The sequence below is a fragment of the Sander lucioperca genome, chromosome 22, assembly GCF_008315115.2.
Source record: "Sander lucioperca isolate FBNREF2018 chromosome 22, SLUC_FBN_1.2, whole genome shotgun sequence".
In the NCBI taxonomy this organism is placed as follows: Eukaryota; Metazoa; Chordata; class Actinopteri; order Perciformes; family Percidae; genus Sander; species Sander lucioperca.
Window position 1 is genome coordinate 9,650,627 of NC_050194.1, and position 17,323 is coordinate 9,667,949.

The following is a 17,323-nucleotide window of genomic DNA, read 5'->3' on the forward strand; positions in this document are numbered from 1 at the left end:
CTTCTGTGTGCGGATTGAGAGAGAAAATAACGCTCAGTCCTATGTTCACAGCATTCTTTGATTCTACCTCTGTCTGTCATTCAAAGAGAAAGTCAGTGTTGTTCCAGGCTAATTGCTCCTAGAGCTTGTCAGAAGTGTTTATGATTAATAAATCCGATAATAGCGGGTGGTGGGAGTGAGCAGGTTGCCACATGCTGATTAGCATTGACAGTAGCAGCAGCGACAAATCCTAAAGCTTTTCATTACCTAAACCCACCTCTGTATCAAAGCTGTTCTTCCCCATTATCCTTTTCACTCTTGTCTATATTTTATTCAGATTGGGCTTATTTTACTCCTTTGTGTCAGTCACCCATGTATGGCATTCATGCTTGCAGTTTACAGTGATAATGGTGACAGATTTACCACCTGGCAATTTGAGTAATTTTTTAAACAATAGGTCCTTGATTTCAGACAAAGGTAGACAAAAGCAGCTGGTGTAAAGAGTCGATTGAAAACGCCCTCTCTGACGCTCCTTACCTTTTAATGTTTCGAGCTGTGGAAACACAAACCCTGCGGAGGGCTCTTCAATATGAATATGTATATGATATTGTCCTAAACAACTGAGGCAAAAGCTGCGTGCCCCAAGCAAAAAGTCAGCATTCTTACCAGTTGATGATCCATGCAGAAGACCTGGAAATAGAAAGGGGAAGTCCCTCCCCATTCAGATTCATCCCATGGGATCTTATTTCGTAAGAAACATGTACAGCAGTGAACGGGGAGAGAAAAATAATTTTTGGATCCTGTTTAAAGTGAGCCATGAATTACACATATGATGTAAAAGATTTAAAAGAACATTTTGCAAGTCAGGGAAGGCACAGTTTGTTGTAGTTTCCATAAGGTCATAGTACCACTTAGTGTTGTGTCAAAACGCTCAGTGAACTACATATCTCGTCTGGCGCAATATACGTCACCTCACTTGCTGCTCCGCTTGCTTAATATCTAGCTAGCTTAGCTCTGTTCCACAACACATACTTACCTGATTTGTTTTATCCAGCAAAGTTCAGCAAGATCTGTTGCTCGTGAGTAACGTTACATCCCGGTACGAAACACACAGGCGTCATAGCTTCAGTAAGACATCGCTTATACAACTTTGGGGCGAGTAGACTTTCTAATTACATAATTTCACAGTCTTATACTTCAACAGTTTTACGACAAACTGAGACTTTCTTCACTTGCAAAATTATCTTCTAAATGGACGAACATGTGTTGTTGATAACGCATAGTATGACCATTGTCCGTGGCAATACTGCATCGATACACGGACGCCAAGTATCGATCTTTTATTATATATGTGTTGGTCAGTTTGTCTGCTTGACAATCCCATTTTGCACTAATAAAATTGAAGTGACACGAACAAACAGAGACATTTATCTTTTTAGATAAAACAGATGTTGAAAACGTTTTCCTTTGGGGGCATCATTTGAAGCGTCGGGTGATTCCCACCCCTACCGTACTTTCTTTCTTTTTTTTTGTCAAAATAAGGTCATGCGGTGGTCCACCGGAAGGTGAGGGACTTCGCCTTTCGAGTTTAGCTGCAATTACTTGAGTCTAAACTTTTTTCAAATCTAACAGAGCAGGACAGAGCTGCTAACATCAGTCTATATTATATAGTAGGGAAATACTACACAGTAGACGTGCTAGATGTCAGCAGGGCTTTTTTATGTTTACCAAATAAAGTCGTATGAAATGCTCAAGTAAAGCCCAGTTACTACTACTCAGCTAATTAGCCAGATGTGCTAACATTTTCGGCTTATGTTAAAGCAGAGGAACACTGTTAAAGGCCAATTCCGGAGCAAAATGAACCTAGGGGTTAATAACACATGGGTACCGAGTCGACCGTTCTGTGGGATATGTTTTCATGCTAATCGAATGTGACCAGTTTTAGGGCAAACCGCTAATTATCTAATAACGCTAGACGTCGGGGCCACGCGAAAGTAAAAAGAAATCGCTATTTCTATACCACTAACAAGGCTCAAAATAGCACCACACTTCCACGGTAGCATAATGAGGGTCCCTACATGTAAACTGAAGCATTGAGAACTTTGTAAGTGTACAGACAGTTTATTAAAAAGATTAGAGTTTATAAAGACAGTACCGTTCGCATATACAGGCAGGCGCCATCCTGGGAAAACCACGACCAGTCGAATGACGAACGCTGTGCAATCAGTAACCAGTAACATAGCTCAAGCATGGCATTCTGGTTTTGGAAAGGGTGAAAAGAAAGAAACCACCATTGCAACTCTTTGAATTCTCTCTTACTGCAGCCCCATGCTCCCCACTTCAACACCAAATCCCAAGTTTGACAGGCCTGCTGTGCCTAGTTACAGACACTAAGCTATAATTGGACAATCGCTGTTCATCAACTTGTCGATTGCCATAGTTTACATTTTCTCTTGGCTGCTTCATCATGACCCTCCGTTCGTTTTCTCGCTGGAATCAGCTGTTTGTTGTCCCTCGTTGTTGGTTCATTCTGCCGTGTATTTCTCTCCTCTGACTAATGCCTCTCTCTTCCTGTTGTCTCTCTGCAGGTGGGGAATCTGGGTCTTCTCTTCATGCTCCTCTTCTTCATATTCGCAGCGCTGGGAGTGGAGCTGTTTGGTGACTTGAGTAAGGACACATGCACTATGTATAAAGGGAGTCAGGCACACAAAGACTCGCACACTCGCATTTAATTCTCCCCTCTGTGGGTTTAATCTATCTGATGTTAATTGCTTCCTAAAACCCTTTGATGAATTGCCATATTGATTTCTCTTTTAGAGTAAGAAAATAGTATTAGAGTTATTAACATTTGATTGCAAAAGCCCTCTGTTGTTACGACTCTCCTTATGTTCATTTCTCTCCTTTGCTGTCTTCTTCTTCATCCCGGCCCTGCTCCTCCCTCCGTGTCTCCCCAGTTTGTGATGAACTCCACCCATGTGAAGGTCTGGGCCGCTATGCTACATTCAAAAACTTTGGGATGGCATTTCTGCTGCTCTTCAGAGTTTCCACTGGAGACAACTGGAACGGCATAATGAAGGTGAAACGTACACTTCAGTGTGAGGTCCTGAAGACATACATACACATGCTGCTCGTTCGTTCTTATCTATATGCACATTCATCCAGCAGGAACACAAGAGGCAAAGCAAGGCAAGGTAGCTTTACTTATATAGCCCATTTCAGCAACAAGGCAATTCAAAGTGCTTTACATAAAAAAATGATGTATGAAATAGAAGAATTAAAGTTACAGTGCAGTGTAAGAAATGAACAAATTACTTGATTTAGAAGAAGGCAGCATCAAAAAGAAAGGTCTTCAGCCTTGATTTAAAAGAACTGAGAGTTGCAGCAGACCTGCAGTTTTCTGGTAGTTTGTTCCAAGTATGTGGTGCATAAAAGCTGAACGCTGCTTCTCTGTGTTTAGTTTGGATTCTGGGGACAGAAAGCAGACCTGACCCAGACAACCTGAGAGGCCTGGATGGTTCATTATGTAGCAGCAGATCAGAAATGACATTCAGTGCTTTATAAACCAACAGAAGTATTTTGAATTTAATTCTTTGAGAGACAAGAAGCCAGTGTACAGACCTCAGAACTGTAGTGATGGGATCCACTTACTGTGTCTTAGTGAGGACTCGAGCAGCAGCGTTCTGAATCAGCTGCAGCTGTCTGATTTATTTTTTAGGGAGACTCATAAAGACACCGTTACAGTTATCAGTTGTCTCCTGCTGAGACATCTCCAAATCATTTGAGTTTTTATTGAGCCACGGCACTGAAAATCTTTTAGATAACACAAACCTATAATTTCAGTAGCCTACTCCAAAACAAGAGACTCCCTGAACGCCTTTCTCCCAACTCGCTGTCCACTCTAGTCTCCTCCCCGCTGTGACAAGAAGTCACCTCATGAGATCGATGTTGTTGTCAGACACTTTTGATAACAATCTGAGCCCGTCAGTGGCAAGAACAATCACTTTTGTGGACAAAAAAATCAAGGCTGCACAATTTCCCCATTAGCTTAAATTGCAGCTGCGTTCGTGAGGGTCGGTCACTGCGATCTCGCTCAATACTGGAACAATTTCAACGATTTTTCTTCACATCAGTCCATTAGACCCAAATGCATGGGGAGATGGGGTCCAGGTTGGAAAATACGAAATTACCCTATAAAGTGATCGTAGGCTGACTTTGAAATTGTCTTCATGTGGCTGTTGAAATTCAGGTCTGAGTCCGTGACTCCACCAAGATTTTCTGGCTTTGTCCGTTGTTTTTAACACTGCCGATTGAAGCTGAGCGCTGACTTGTAATCGTTACTTTTTGGCTCCAAGAGGCAGATTTAGTGGTGATGTGTTGGTGTGGGGACACCTTTTTTTGCAGACGGCAACAATTCAGTGCTGTCCTTCCCTACTATTCATCTTGCAAAAGCTGATTTGTTTTACATCCAGGGCCAAATAACAGTCGGTAGTAAATGCTAGCCGTCATTGTACTCTTTTAGTACTAGATGTGTACACATTTTAGCTTGAAGACAATAAGTATATTAGCAGCTATTTTGCCAGTTACCTCATAATAACTTCTAATTTTCAAACACTTTGATATGGTTGTTTATCTATCCAGAATCCCTACAAATGTTGTTTATATCGGACAATTATGCTACACAATTAAGTTCCTTTGCCAACATTTTCGAGGCTTAAATAAAGGTTTGAATGAAATTCAGTGCCAGTAGTAGTGGTGGGCCCTTTAGAAAGTAAGAGCATGGAGGTTGCAGTGATGGATGGCAGTAGATGGCACCAGAGACCTGACTTCATGTCCCATTTTTATGGTTTTGTTACCATTTGTACCATCAACATGATCTTTCCCTAACTTTAACCATACTGTAGCTGAAGTAGGGCTGCAACTGACGATTATTTTAATTGTCGATTATTTTCTCGATTAATCGATTAGTTGTTTGGTTTATAAAATGTCCGAAAATGGTGAAAAATTTCGAAAAAAATCAGTGTTTTCCAAACCGCAAGTTGATGTCCTCAAATGTCTTGTTTTGTCCACAGCTCAAAAGATATACTGTTTACTGTCACAGAGGAGTGAAGAAACAAGAACATATTCACATTTAAGAAGCTGGAATTCTTTTACTTTTTTTTAGAGAACTTTGACCTGCTGGTGGTGCTAGATGAAAAACGGATCACTAAAGTCAGAAGGCTTTTTTTCTTTTGGCAAAGTTACATTTCAAGCCTTCCAATAGTTCCAGGACTGACTGACTCACTCACTGATTGACTGACCAGCAATGCCATCCCTAAAAAGAAAGCCTTGCCATTGGACATTTAAACTGTCCTCATTGAATGTAATCCAGGGTTTTGTATGATCATCCAACAGCAATGTTCTGTTTTGCTGCATTTCCACTGCATGGTACGAAATGTCTCGACTCGCTTGGAAATCCCTTTTTTTTGGTTTTCCGTTCAATCGTGGATAGTACGTGGTACATGGTACTTTTTTGGGTATGACCGTCCAAGCGAGCTGAGCCCATACTAAAAGGTGGAGGTAAAATACTGCAGACCTCTGATTGGTCAGAGAGAATTGTTACCAGAATCGTCACTTGAGCGACACAGTCTCATAAGTCCTGTACAAAATTGCCATTTTTAAATAGCCAGGCTACTGTTTTTTATTCACTTGACCGAGATTTTTAAAAATGGCGCCCCACAAAACCTTGCAGTGGTCAATTTACGAGTTGCAGACATTCTTCTGTTTAAAGCATTAAAGATAATGTCACGGCAGTTTCACAAAATCTTGAAACTAGTCGAGTTGAGTCGAGGTAGCTGTTCCATGAAGTGGAAATGAGGTATGTGTGTAGAGTACTGCTTGCTGGTGAAGTTTCAGCTGATGTGCTCATGTCATGTTTTCATGTTTCTTCCAGGACACGTTGAGGGACTGCGCCGCCCAGGACAGTAGCACCTGCTACAACACTGTGGTCTCTCCCATCTACTTTGTCTCCTTCGTGTTGACCGCTCAGTTTGTCCTGGTCAACGTTGTCATTGCTGTCCTGATGAAGCACCTGGAGGAGAGCAACAAGGAAGCCAAGGAGGAGGCGGAGCTGGAGGCGGAATTGGAGCTGGAGCGCCAGATAGAAGGGGACATGGCAACGCGGTCACCCCAGCTCCACCCTCTGGCGCTGGGCATGGACCGGTCCAGTTCTGGGGGTTCACCCTGGAGGTCCAGCGGAGGAGGGGACAGGGAGCAGGACAGAGACGGTCCTATGGACTCGCCCACTGCTGATATAACCAGAGACTCTGTTTACATCAGAGAAGACCCGCCTTCATGCCTAGAGCCCCCGCTGGAGGTGAGGAATCTTTTTTGGTGTTGCTTGTACATTATGTACATGTGTGTGTACACTACTGGACAAAGTGAAAGACTTTATAGCTACATGCCTTCACTATGTATGCCTCAAGCCCTATTCGCACGTGATTAGTAAATTGAGATACGCATTACTGTAAGATACTGTCTAGGTCAGATTGTTCGATTCTCAGTGGTCCACTCAGCCTACTGCATGACATGACAGATGCTCTGAGGTCACTTCCTGCTGCGGGCTAGGCTGTGAGGCCAGTCAGATGACCCACACGTCTCCGGTCATTAGTTCTGACTCCAGTCCAAACCGTTAAGTTAATTCTCTGGCCCATGCTGAGGGACACTGAGCATGTAGGACGGTATGTGAAATAACAGAGGGAGGAATGTCTCTTTACTGTCTCAATGTAATAACTATGACCCATATGTAAACAAACCATATATGGCCGGATATGGCCATGTTAGGACATATTCACTAGCATAATAAATCAAAATATTATTGGGTACATGTAGGTGTGATGTATCCAAAATCAGGGTCATAATTGTAAGTATAAAATGTACTGGATATGCAAATGTATTATTCTGAGTAACTCATACTGACCCATATCAGCATGGTTTACAGTTATGTGTGTGTGTGTGTGTGTGTGTGTGTGTGTGTGTGTGTGTGTGTGTGTGTGTGTGTGTGTGTGTGTGTGTGTGTGTGTGTGTGTGTGTGTGTCTGGTCCCTGTAGAGGACATGCCAGTCACAGAGAGGTCGCAGTGCCATGGGAAAGCTGGGCCACAGGGCCTTGTTGTTCACTTCAGCAGCTATTTCCAGACAGCAGGGAACTTTTTGGGGATAGGAAATAGAGGTCTCACTATCGTTATGTTTCCCCCCCTCTAAGATAGTTATCCGTCTTTCTCCGCCACTCTTCCAAAACATGTATAGTTAAGCCGCAATCTCTTCTCCGGCTCTGTGGGAGAGCAGCTCTACTGCAGTGTGATAGTACCCCCGTGTGGAATTAAATGGTAACACATGAGAGCATATGGTTGTATACTAAGTTATTTAGTACTATGTATACAGGTATGAATAGTAAGTAATGAAAGGTTTTAAGGATTATCTAGATCTCCTACTCGGATGTGTTTCTTTTGTCTTGTTTCTGTTTCTATATCTGTTTGTTCCTACCTGATCGACTGTCTTTATCCTCCCCTTTCTTTCTTTGTGATCCACTCTTGCTTTCCACATTTATTCATGTGTCTCTGTCTGGACTTCTGTCTTTCCTTTCCTCCCTGTCCTTGTCCTTTTTCTGTCCCCTCTTTCTCTATTTTTTTCTGTTCCTGCCTCTGCTCTTTCTTTTTACCTCTGCATCATCTGAAGTTTGTCCAGCGGAGAGCCCAGTTTGACTCGGTCTCCCTGGGCGCCCAGGGTTCAATGGAGGGAGAGTTGAGTTTGATGGACAACCTGTCCGGCTCTATCTGCCACTACTACTCGCTGCCCCCCAAGCCCGGCAAGCACAGCACCGACAAGAAGGTCAATAATCGCCAGAACGATAACTCACTGCCTCCATTTCATACATCCAGTGGGCCTTCTTATTTCTCTCCAATGTGCAGGGAGCATCACAAGTAGAAAATTGCAATGCAGAAGTTGCTGCTGTAATTTCTGTTGATCAAAAACAGATCTAAAAAGGTTACAGGTTTTTCCTTCACACAAGGCTAAATAATAATGTTCCTTGTTTTTGATGCAGTCTCACACTAGGACATTCTTAAAACAAGTGATAATGCCTTTAAAGGGTCAGTTCATTCAAATAAAAATAAGGTCCCCCTGTTGAAGATCCCTGCTCTAAGCAATTATTTAATAAATTAGAAACTTTCGACATAATACACAGTCAAATATAGTTAGATAGTGTTGTGGGCAAGACTTTAAGTCAGACTCAGTGGTGAGTGAAACTGAAGCAGAGGGACAGACACAGAGCTGTAGCGGAGCCAAAGTAGAACACTTTTCAATTCATTAACTGTATTGGTTATCAGGCAAATAAAACGCTGATACAGATAATCTGCAAACTGCCAAAAAAACGGGCCGATAATCAGCCAGGGCCTATCCCTACTTTCTACTGGAGATGTTCCGATACCGATCGGAAAAGCCTCCGATGTTGCCTAAAATGCTGGTATTGGTATTGGAAAGTCCCGGAGTTTATGCACCGGATCGATAACATGTAAAGTGGCCATGAAGAAAATCTACTTTAAAGTAGTTTATTTATGTTCTTTTTCCTCAAACTGCATAATAAAATAAAGTTCGACAGCATTCATTGTTAGTGTTTGCTCATGTTTCACAAAGAAAGTTTAACCTGAGCCAGGCCTTACAACAAAGATAGAAGTAGTATAGAGTTGTTAAAACATAATAAAATATATGACACACTGGTATCAGAGCAGTACTCAGTATCGCAAGTTCAGGTATGGGAATCTGTATTGGGAAGCAAAAACTGGCATCGGACCATCTCTACTTTCTACCAAGGAAATAGTCCCTGTGAAAACTTTCCACAGGGTGTTCTGTGGATTATCAGTGGGAACACTCATTCTAGAGAGAGATGTTGCGGTTTTAAATGTAATTTTCCAGCGCTTTGAGCAGCACAAACATAATTTCGTTGACCTCCGGTTAAACTGAGGCAATCTTGTTTTGATCTATGAATCTGTTGGTAGACTATTATCTGTGGGCCAATGAACTTAGATTCTGATTTGCAGAAAATGGTTTAGGTGTATTGATTTCGTATTTAGGTGTACTGATGGTGGCTATTTAAGTTGTTAAAAAAGTTTGTTTTATTTCTGTCTTTTAGCATTACAGGACCATGTTGAAAATAAGTCTCCCTTTGATATCAAATTTAAATATGAATTCAGCTTTTGATTACTTCTCATCTTCTTTGAGGCCTAACCAGGCCTTTAAAAATAAACGGCAAATCACACTTTGATCAAAATGATCCAGACCCATAGACATACGATCAGGGGTCGCAAGTAGATTTCACTTTGTATTAGGGGTCACAAGCAAACCAAATTTGGAGCCACTGTACTAGAGTTAAGTAAGAAAATATGTTCAAATTAATTTGGGTGAACTGACCCTTTAAATTAAGAAGATTACAAATATGGAGATGAGCTTGGTTGACTCTTGAAATAGTAGACTTTTATTAAGAACAGGCAAAGTTATCTCACCAATATTGGCATATTTACCACTTTCAATGAAAATACCATGACTCAATACCAGACGAAATTACTTAAAGATGAATCAAGTTTCCCTGGCCTACACAGTGAAAGAGACAGTTACGCAGAAATGTAGTACATACTGTCCGTAGAACTTCATTTCATAAAATTCATGGAAAAGTATGTGATGTTTTGTACATATCGTGCAGCCCTACAGCCATTTCCGTTTTTTGTGCTGGCATTCCTCCACATTAAATAGTTTACCCTTTCTAACCAGCCCTGTTGCCCACCACAGTGCAGTCATATCCCGCTTCAGCTATGATCTCATTTGCTCGCTCACGTCTTCACTTACTTATATTCATTCATGCTTGGCAGGTTTTTGGTCTGCCTCAGCAGCCTCAGTGACGTGCTTTAGAGTTTGCTCTGTCTCCTCTGTACAACTTTGTCTCCGTTTGTGTCTGTACATGTACATAATTTGTGTCATGTCACACATTCTCACTCCCATCGCCTCAACTAGCGACACTTGGTCAGGTGCTTTTGGCGTTTGTAATTGACGCAAAAAGTCTCCTTTGGCGTCATATTTAGACGCGCTTGGTCGGGACTCCTGGCATCACTATTTCACGCTCTCGGGACTCGCATCTAGCCCTTTGGCGTCATATTTAGACGCGCTTGGTCAGGACTCTTGGTGTCATTTTTTGACGCTCTGGGTCAGGACTTACATTTAACTGACTTGCGGAACAAGAACGGGACAGTTAGGGTTATGAAAAGATTGTGGGTGGGGTTACAAAATGTACATTTCTGTGACACGCCAGACAAATACCCCGGTCTCCAGGGTGAAAGTACTGTGTTGTTGGCCCATCCACCACCCCAACCAACCTTCCTTCATGGATGTTCAGTCTTTCATATTTCTTGCTACTGTTGTAACTCTTAATACTACGTCATCTTACAGCGCCGCTATCTAGCTGCTCGTGCGTTCCATCCAAGCGCTAAAGGGTGATTTTTGCGTCGGTATCTGATGCTAAGAAACACTGACCAAGTATCATTATTTTACGAGTTGGGAGTGAGAATGGGTTGGTTATGTTTGTGTTTTTATATGCATTTATGTTGATCCATGCTTTGACAGTCACAGCAAAATGATAACCCACCAGTCCTGAAGTAAGTAGCGGGGGTGGAGCTAGAAATTGTAAACATGGGCTCAGCCCAAACTTAGGGGGCACCAGGGGCATGCTCACCCCGGGAAATTCTTTTTCCATTCACTGGCTACATGCACTATTTTTCAAACCATTTGAGATAATAGAATGCCTAAAATCTGTACATCATCATGGGAAAAACATGATAGTTGCCAAGGAAGAAAATACATCCTACATCCTATTTTGTATTTATTTGTTCTCCAACTGTCTTCATCATTCTGACACCAGAGTACAGCAAATGTTGAGGATGACTCATTTTTCACTCATGCCACCTTTTGTTTTTTCCCTTTAGTTTTTATTAGATTTTCAGTACAACTGTTCACAGTCACATCAGTTTGCAAGTGTTAATGAGGTATACAAAAGAAACAGAGCATGTGAAATAATGAAATGATAGCCACAAAAATAAAAAATAAAATACACATTTCAAGTAGCTGCTTTATCAACCAATCTGATGTGACTATTTTAAGTGGCATAACATGGAAGTGGTTGAAATTTGGCATAAACATCATTACACAAAAGCTATTTTCATTATAGTATGAAGTAGTAGATTTCCCAGAATGAATATTTAGCTGACAAATCTGCTACATTTGAATCAAAATCTCATAATAATTTAGGCTGCTCTAATTGAAAATCAAGGATCCCCAAAAGAACATTTCCTCAACTATATGCAGATTTCTTCAGGGAATAGCATATTAGTAGTACTAGTAGCAGCACAGAACAGTTGAAGGTATTTTTTAAAACCTAAAAGATTCAGGGCTTTTCAGAAAAACATTTGGGGCTGGAGCCCCAGAAGTCACCCCCCCTCCTCCTCTGCTCTTCCCCTGGCAAAGAAGTCACAATCGTACACACACTTCTGCAGAGTAATGGCTCAATCAATAAGCTAGCTTCACTGTGTCTTCACTGAATAATGCATATGGGTGCCTCTTTTCCTCATTTGAAGGCAAACGTCGGCCAATTACATTAGCATCGCAAAACCCCATCTTCTAAAAGCTTTAAATTGGTCGAAGATGTCATTATTAGGCGCCATAGGCCACCTCTCTGCTTCTGATACGTCAGCAGAAAATGTTTTCCATTGAGTTTCGGGACCCTGCTCCTCTCTGCTCGGATGGCTTATTTGCCTGTCAGAAAGCATTTCCCCTGTTAAGCAGGTACAAGGCCAAGTACACAGCAGCTCTGCAGAGTTCAGTGATGTGAATGAACTCAGAACTCAGATAGGCACTTAGAGGTATTTTGTTCAACATTAGGCCTCAACACGTTTGAAATGACTTCACATGACAATACATGCAATATAAATGATTCCCCTTGCTGTCAGCTTGTTTGTTGCTGTGAAAGAGTGTGATTGTCTCGCATTGCGTTACAGTTTGTCTGTTCAGAATCATCAGGCTGTACATTTTAGTGTGTGTGTGTGTGTGTGTGTGTATTAGGGGTGGAACGGTTCACAAAATATACGGTTCGGTTCGTAGGTCACTTTTTTTTTTTTTGTGGCAATGTTATTATTGCTTATCATTTATTTATTTGGCAAAAAAATGAACTTACAATGAAAGGAATATGGCTGGATTTCATATCAAAAGGAAACAACAAATAAAACATATTTAGTGCAACATAACCCAAATACACACACACAATACAGACACAATACAGTTTACAAAAACAACACTGCTCTGTTCATTCTATTCAATGTTCCTCTGCAAGAAAGATACAGTTTGGGATTTACTGTGTTGCAGAAATATCAATATCAATATTATAGTCAAGTCACATTACTTTAAAGGTCCCATGGCATGAACATTTCACTTTATGAGGTTTTTTAACATTAGTATGAGTTCCCCCAGCCTCCATATGGTCCCCCAGTGACTAGAAATGGCGATAGGTGTAAACCGAGCCCTGGGTATCCTGCTCTGCCTTTGAGAAAATGAAAGCTCAGATGGGCCAATCTGGAATCTTCCCTTTATGACGTCATAAGGGGAAAGGTTACCTCCCCTTTCTCTGCTTTGCCCGCCCAGAGAATTTGGCCCGCCCATGAGAAAGAGAGAGACATCATGGCTTGAAAACAAGCGAAGCATGGCAGTTGGTCAAGGCCACACCCCCATGTGTACGTTCAAAGGTTGTTGTAGTCGGGCGAGAGAAAAATTGAGAGAAAAAGATTGGACAGATAGTCTAGCAAGCTGTCTGGATTTACCCTGCAGAGATCTGAGGAGCAGTTAACCATAGTCCTCATAAATCCACCAGAGTTTAGAATAAACGCAAAGAAAGCGGACGGTGACGGACATCCGGCCAAAAATGAGGGACATCTGGCGGAATTTCCAGCGGCACATCAACAATCACGGAAATGAAACGTTGTTGATATAGACTACTAAATACATAATGCTCCCATAGAGCAGATAGACTGCCTGACAGCTGCACTCGGCATCTCATTCGTGCCAACTGCGGTTTACAATAATGGGGGACTTTTTTCCCTCCGATAAGTTTATTTAAAGATTTTTTCTGCACAAGCCTTTTTGACTGAAATCTGTGACGTTAAAATAAACCAAGCAATACGTGCATGCCCTGAACTGTGACCAGAACGAACGGTCCGTTTTTTTAAACTTAAACCATTCCATCCCTAGTGTGTGTGTGTGTATGTGTCTGTCATAATACTACTGTTGGTAACCCCACAATACAATAATAGGAATAGCGTTTAAAAAGTCTAAAGGTCCTCATGTGGTTCCCATTCTATACATTTTGCTTTGTTTTTCTTCCTTGTTGTTTCACTTCGCTACATACTTCCAGTTTCATATATGTTGTTACAAAGTTGTAACATGTTGCTCTCTCCTGTTAGCTACAAGTCTTATCTGTGTGTGTCGTCCTTATCTTTGTGTGTTGCCTTGAGTGTGCGTTTGTTTTTCTCTGCTCACTAGCCATTGTCTCTTCCTGCCTAGATCCCTCTAGCGGAGATGGAAGCTCTGTCTCTGGCCTCGGAGAAATCCTGGTCCCTAGCTCTGACAGACGACTCGGCCACTGGCGATTTTAACCCCCTCTTTCTAACCAGTCTGGAATGCAATGTACTGACAGTTCTCACTCTTTGTCTTCCTCCATCCCTCTTCTCTTCCTCCTCTTCCCCTCTGCAGTTTGTAGTGTGTCCTTTCCCAGGGCACTTCCAAAGCCACTTGTCCCCACCCTACTACTCACACACTGGGGTGGAACAGGCTTGGGTTGACAGGGGAAACCAACTGGATGCTAAGTTAGCTAAACAGCTAATTTGCACCTCCCATACACATCCCAGCACAACTAAAACATTTAAAGGAGCTATAATCAGCTTTTTAAAATTTATAATGGATCATTTTAATTTGAAACGATTTTCTGACCCTCAACACTACCGTTTTGATTCACTTCAACCACACTCAAAGTTGTTTTCGGCCGCAGTAGGCAGCTTTTTTTTTTGGCAAATAAATACACTAGAACCCACCCTACCCAGCATTAAACAGCAGACAGGCTAAGTCAACAATTAGCTGAACATAGTGGAGCATTTAGCAGCTAATGTTCTGTAAAGAAAATAGACAAATATTTAATTCAGGAATTAAAGGAGCCCAAAACTGAGCAAAAGAAGAGTGAATGTAGGACTTTAATGTTTTTTAGAAAACTGAGACAGTCCTGGTGACAGGTTTTACAAATTCTAAATATAGTAACTCACTTTTAACCACTCATGAGGCCACATACAGAAAATATGTTAACACTTCATCATACAGGTACTAATAGTTTCCTATAATTTCTTATATGTAACTGTAAATGCATAGGGAAAGTATAGGGACAGTGGAGACAGTGTTCATTTGGTACACTTCCAATTCATTATTTCCATTGAATTGCTCACAAGACATTAGGAGTCTTATTGTCTGTGTACAGCAGGTCAGCTGCACATGGAAAATGGAAAACCTGTCTGAAAGCAAGCATACAATACAGCATATATGGAGAACAAAGTGTCCAATAATAAGTGAGAAACTAAGGAATATTAACTTGAGATTAAATGGGGCCTTTTGCGGCTTATAAACTAAACACAACTAACTAGACTTCAATGACTCTGAACTTTGTCTCTATTTTCTCAATAATTAGTCCCAAATTATATCATTCTTTCTAGGAAAACTGAGGAAATTACTAGGAAATCACAGACCCATAATATGGTACCAAATATACCTAAATACACGTATACATCCTGAGTATGTGTCTGACTGGTTTAGCATGTGTGAGTTGACATCATATTATGAATCAGTTCTTAAGTGCACACAAAATGGCAACACTTTAATTTATGCCTCATGGAAAACAAATGGAGCCAGCTGCATTAGGCACAATAATGCACTCCATAATGTCTTGATCGGGAAAATAATGGACTTGTTGTTAAAGCAAAGCCACTGCTTAACGTCATAGCATTCTTTGTCACCACCGCATCCATTAGACCCGGACACGTGGTGTAATAGATGTATGCATCCTCACCAGTGGTGGCATGTTACTCAGTACATTTACTCAACTACTGTACTTAAGTGTACATTTGAGGTACTTTACTTGAGTCTTTTCTTTTCATGCCTCTTTCTACTTCTACTCCGCCACATTTCAGAGAGAAATATTGTACTTTTTACTCCACTACATTCATCGGACAGCTTTAGTTACTAGTTACTTTACAAATTGAGATTTCAGCACACAAAACACATGTAGTTTATAAAATACAATGTTTTATTATACATTTAAATACCCAATCTATAGACCTACAAGTCCAGCTGAAATGATTGGCCGATTAAACACTTAGTTGATTGACAGAACTGTTTTGATCGTTTCCATTTTCTAAAATGTGAGGATTTTTCTGCATTGAGTACTTTTACTTTTAATACTTTAAGTACATTTTCCTGATACTACGAACATACTTTTACTTAACTAACATTTTCAATGCAATAACAGAGTTGTAACAGAGTATTTTTACAGTGTGGTATTAGTACTAGTACTAGTACTTTTACTTAGCTTACTTAGCTATAGTGCGTAGTTTCTGTCGCCCCCATAAGGAATTCTAAGTAATGACGACAAAACTGTCGGCGCATCCACATGACGCAAGCCTTCGGTGATCGCGCACTACCCCCACTTTTCCTCTACGCAGTTGCGAGTAGTGTTTAACCCGCTGCTGTTGTCTTTTCTCAGCGGTGACGTAAAACTCATCACTCGAGGGGCTGCGCGCGAATGTCGCCGGGCGACACTATTTTCTAATCATAGCCATACTGAGAAATACAGAGAGTTTTGTGGAGCTGATAGGATTAATTAGCTTTTGTATGAACTCATTTGGCAATGGCTTGAATGTAACGGACGTTCAATAATATAGAATAGTTGCGCACTATAGCTTTAAGTAAAGGATCTGAATACTTCTTCCACCACTGATCCTCACCAGAATTAATCTATACACTCTTCCATGCTATCCTGTCCCAGTGGGCTTTTGTCATTGAAAGGACATCTTCCCCTTTAAATTGAAACATGAATTGAATGTCAACTGGGTGTCAGAGTATAATTAACAACCAGTTTGGCTCATTAATAGTCACACTCCCCTGTAGTCACGTCTTCCCCAGAGAGAGAGAGAGTCACTGTAACCTTGGCAGTCTCGGAAACGGAGAATCCCGACCAACACGTGACAATGAAATTGCTGTTAATTGTATTGTGCTGGGAAAAACACAAAAAAAGGAGGGGAGTGAGGAGGTAGAGGGGTACAAGAGGCATTGAAAGACCCTGGTGAATCTAACAATCAGTACATTAATATTTAAATATTCCGGGTTTGCCCTTATTCCGAAAAAGACGATATTCTGACTAAGCTGTTTACATGGCTAATGAAAGTGAATATTCCACTGATATTCTCTTTTACATGTAGCTGTGCAAAATAGGATTTTATTCAAAGTTTTCCACCAGTGGCTGACTTGTTCGACCATGTGAACACAGCGTCGCTCTTTCAGTCCTTCAACCACCGTCTTGAAGAGGACACTGTTGCGATGTTTGGGAATATCCAAAAACCTGTTGATATACAAGTCTTTCATAATGTTTAAAAGTATAGCTTTGTTTCTCCTTACTTTCTTTTGGGCATGCCCCAGCCCTGCAAACTGTTGGCTGGTTAGTTTGTGTACCACAACCATAGCAACAGACAGAGCTAGCCGTAAGCCGTAAACAGGCAAGAGGCCGTATACTGGCCGTAAACTGCGCTAAAAACTCAGATTGAGACGCATATTCTGAATGCCCTGTATACATGTCCAAAGAATGCCTCTAAAACCCAAATAATACCGGCATATCCCACATGTCCTAACCAGAAAACGCTATATTCGGGTAAAGGCCTTATTCGGAATATCCAAATGGAATATGCATCTCAATTAATCTTATTCGGAATATTGTCATATTCGAAATAATAGTGTTATATTAGTGTGCATGTAAACGTATGTACTGTGCCCTCCAACTTTCTCTTCTCTTTCTCATTCCACCTTTCCAGCCTAATGTGTGTTACTCTGCAGTCCAGTCCAGTAGAGTAGTGCGCCTCCTCACCTGCCAGTTTGCAGTTTTCTCTCCTTTGTCTCTACTCGTAGCTCTTATTTTTCTTTTTCTCCTCTGTCTCTGTCTCTCTCTCTCTATAACCTCTTTTTCCTTCC

General features: G+C 41.2%; 1 protein-coding gene across 12 annotated transcripts in view; it reads left to right on the forward strand.

The window, feature by feature from the left end:
- Positions 1–17,323, forward strand: part of cacna1g (calcium channel, voltage-dependent, T type, alpha 1G subunit) — a 231,939-nt gene that overhangs the window by 206,000 nt on the left and 8,616 nt on the right. For 9 of the 12 annotated variants that reach the window (XM_031312182.2, XM_031312183.2, XM_031312185.2 and 6 more), the window contains 5 exons: positions 2,568–2,646; positions 2,934–3,055; positions 5,909–6,331; positions 7,691–7,843; positions 13,607–13,729. In XM_031312182.2, the coding sequence (XP_031168042.1) occupies positions 2,568–2,646; positions 2,934–3,055; positions 5,909–6,331; positions 7,691–7,843; positions 13,607–13,729 (900 nt within the window). The remainder of the gene's footprint in view (positions 1–2,567; positions 2,647–2,933; positions 3,056–5,908; positions 6,332–7,690; positions 7,844–13,606; positions 13,730–17,323) is intronic. The other 3 variants (XM_031312189.2, XM_031312190.2, XM_031312188.2) reach the window with 2 other exon arrangements.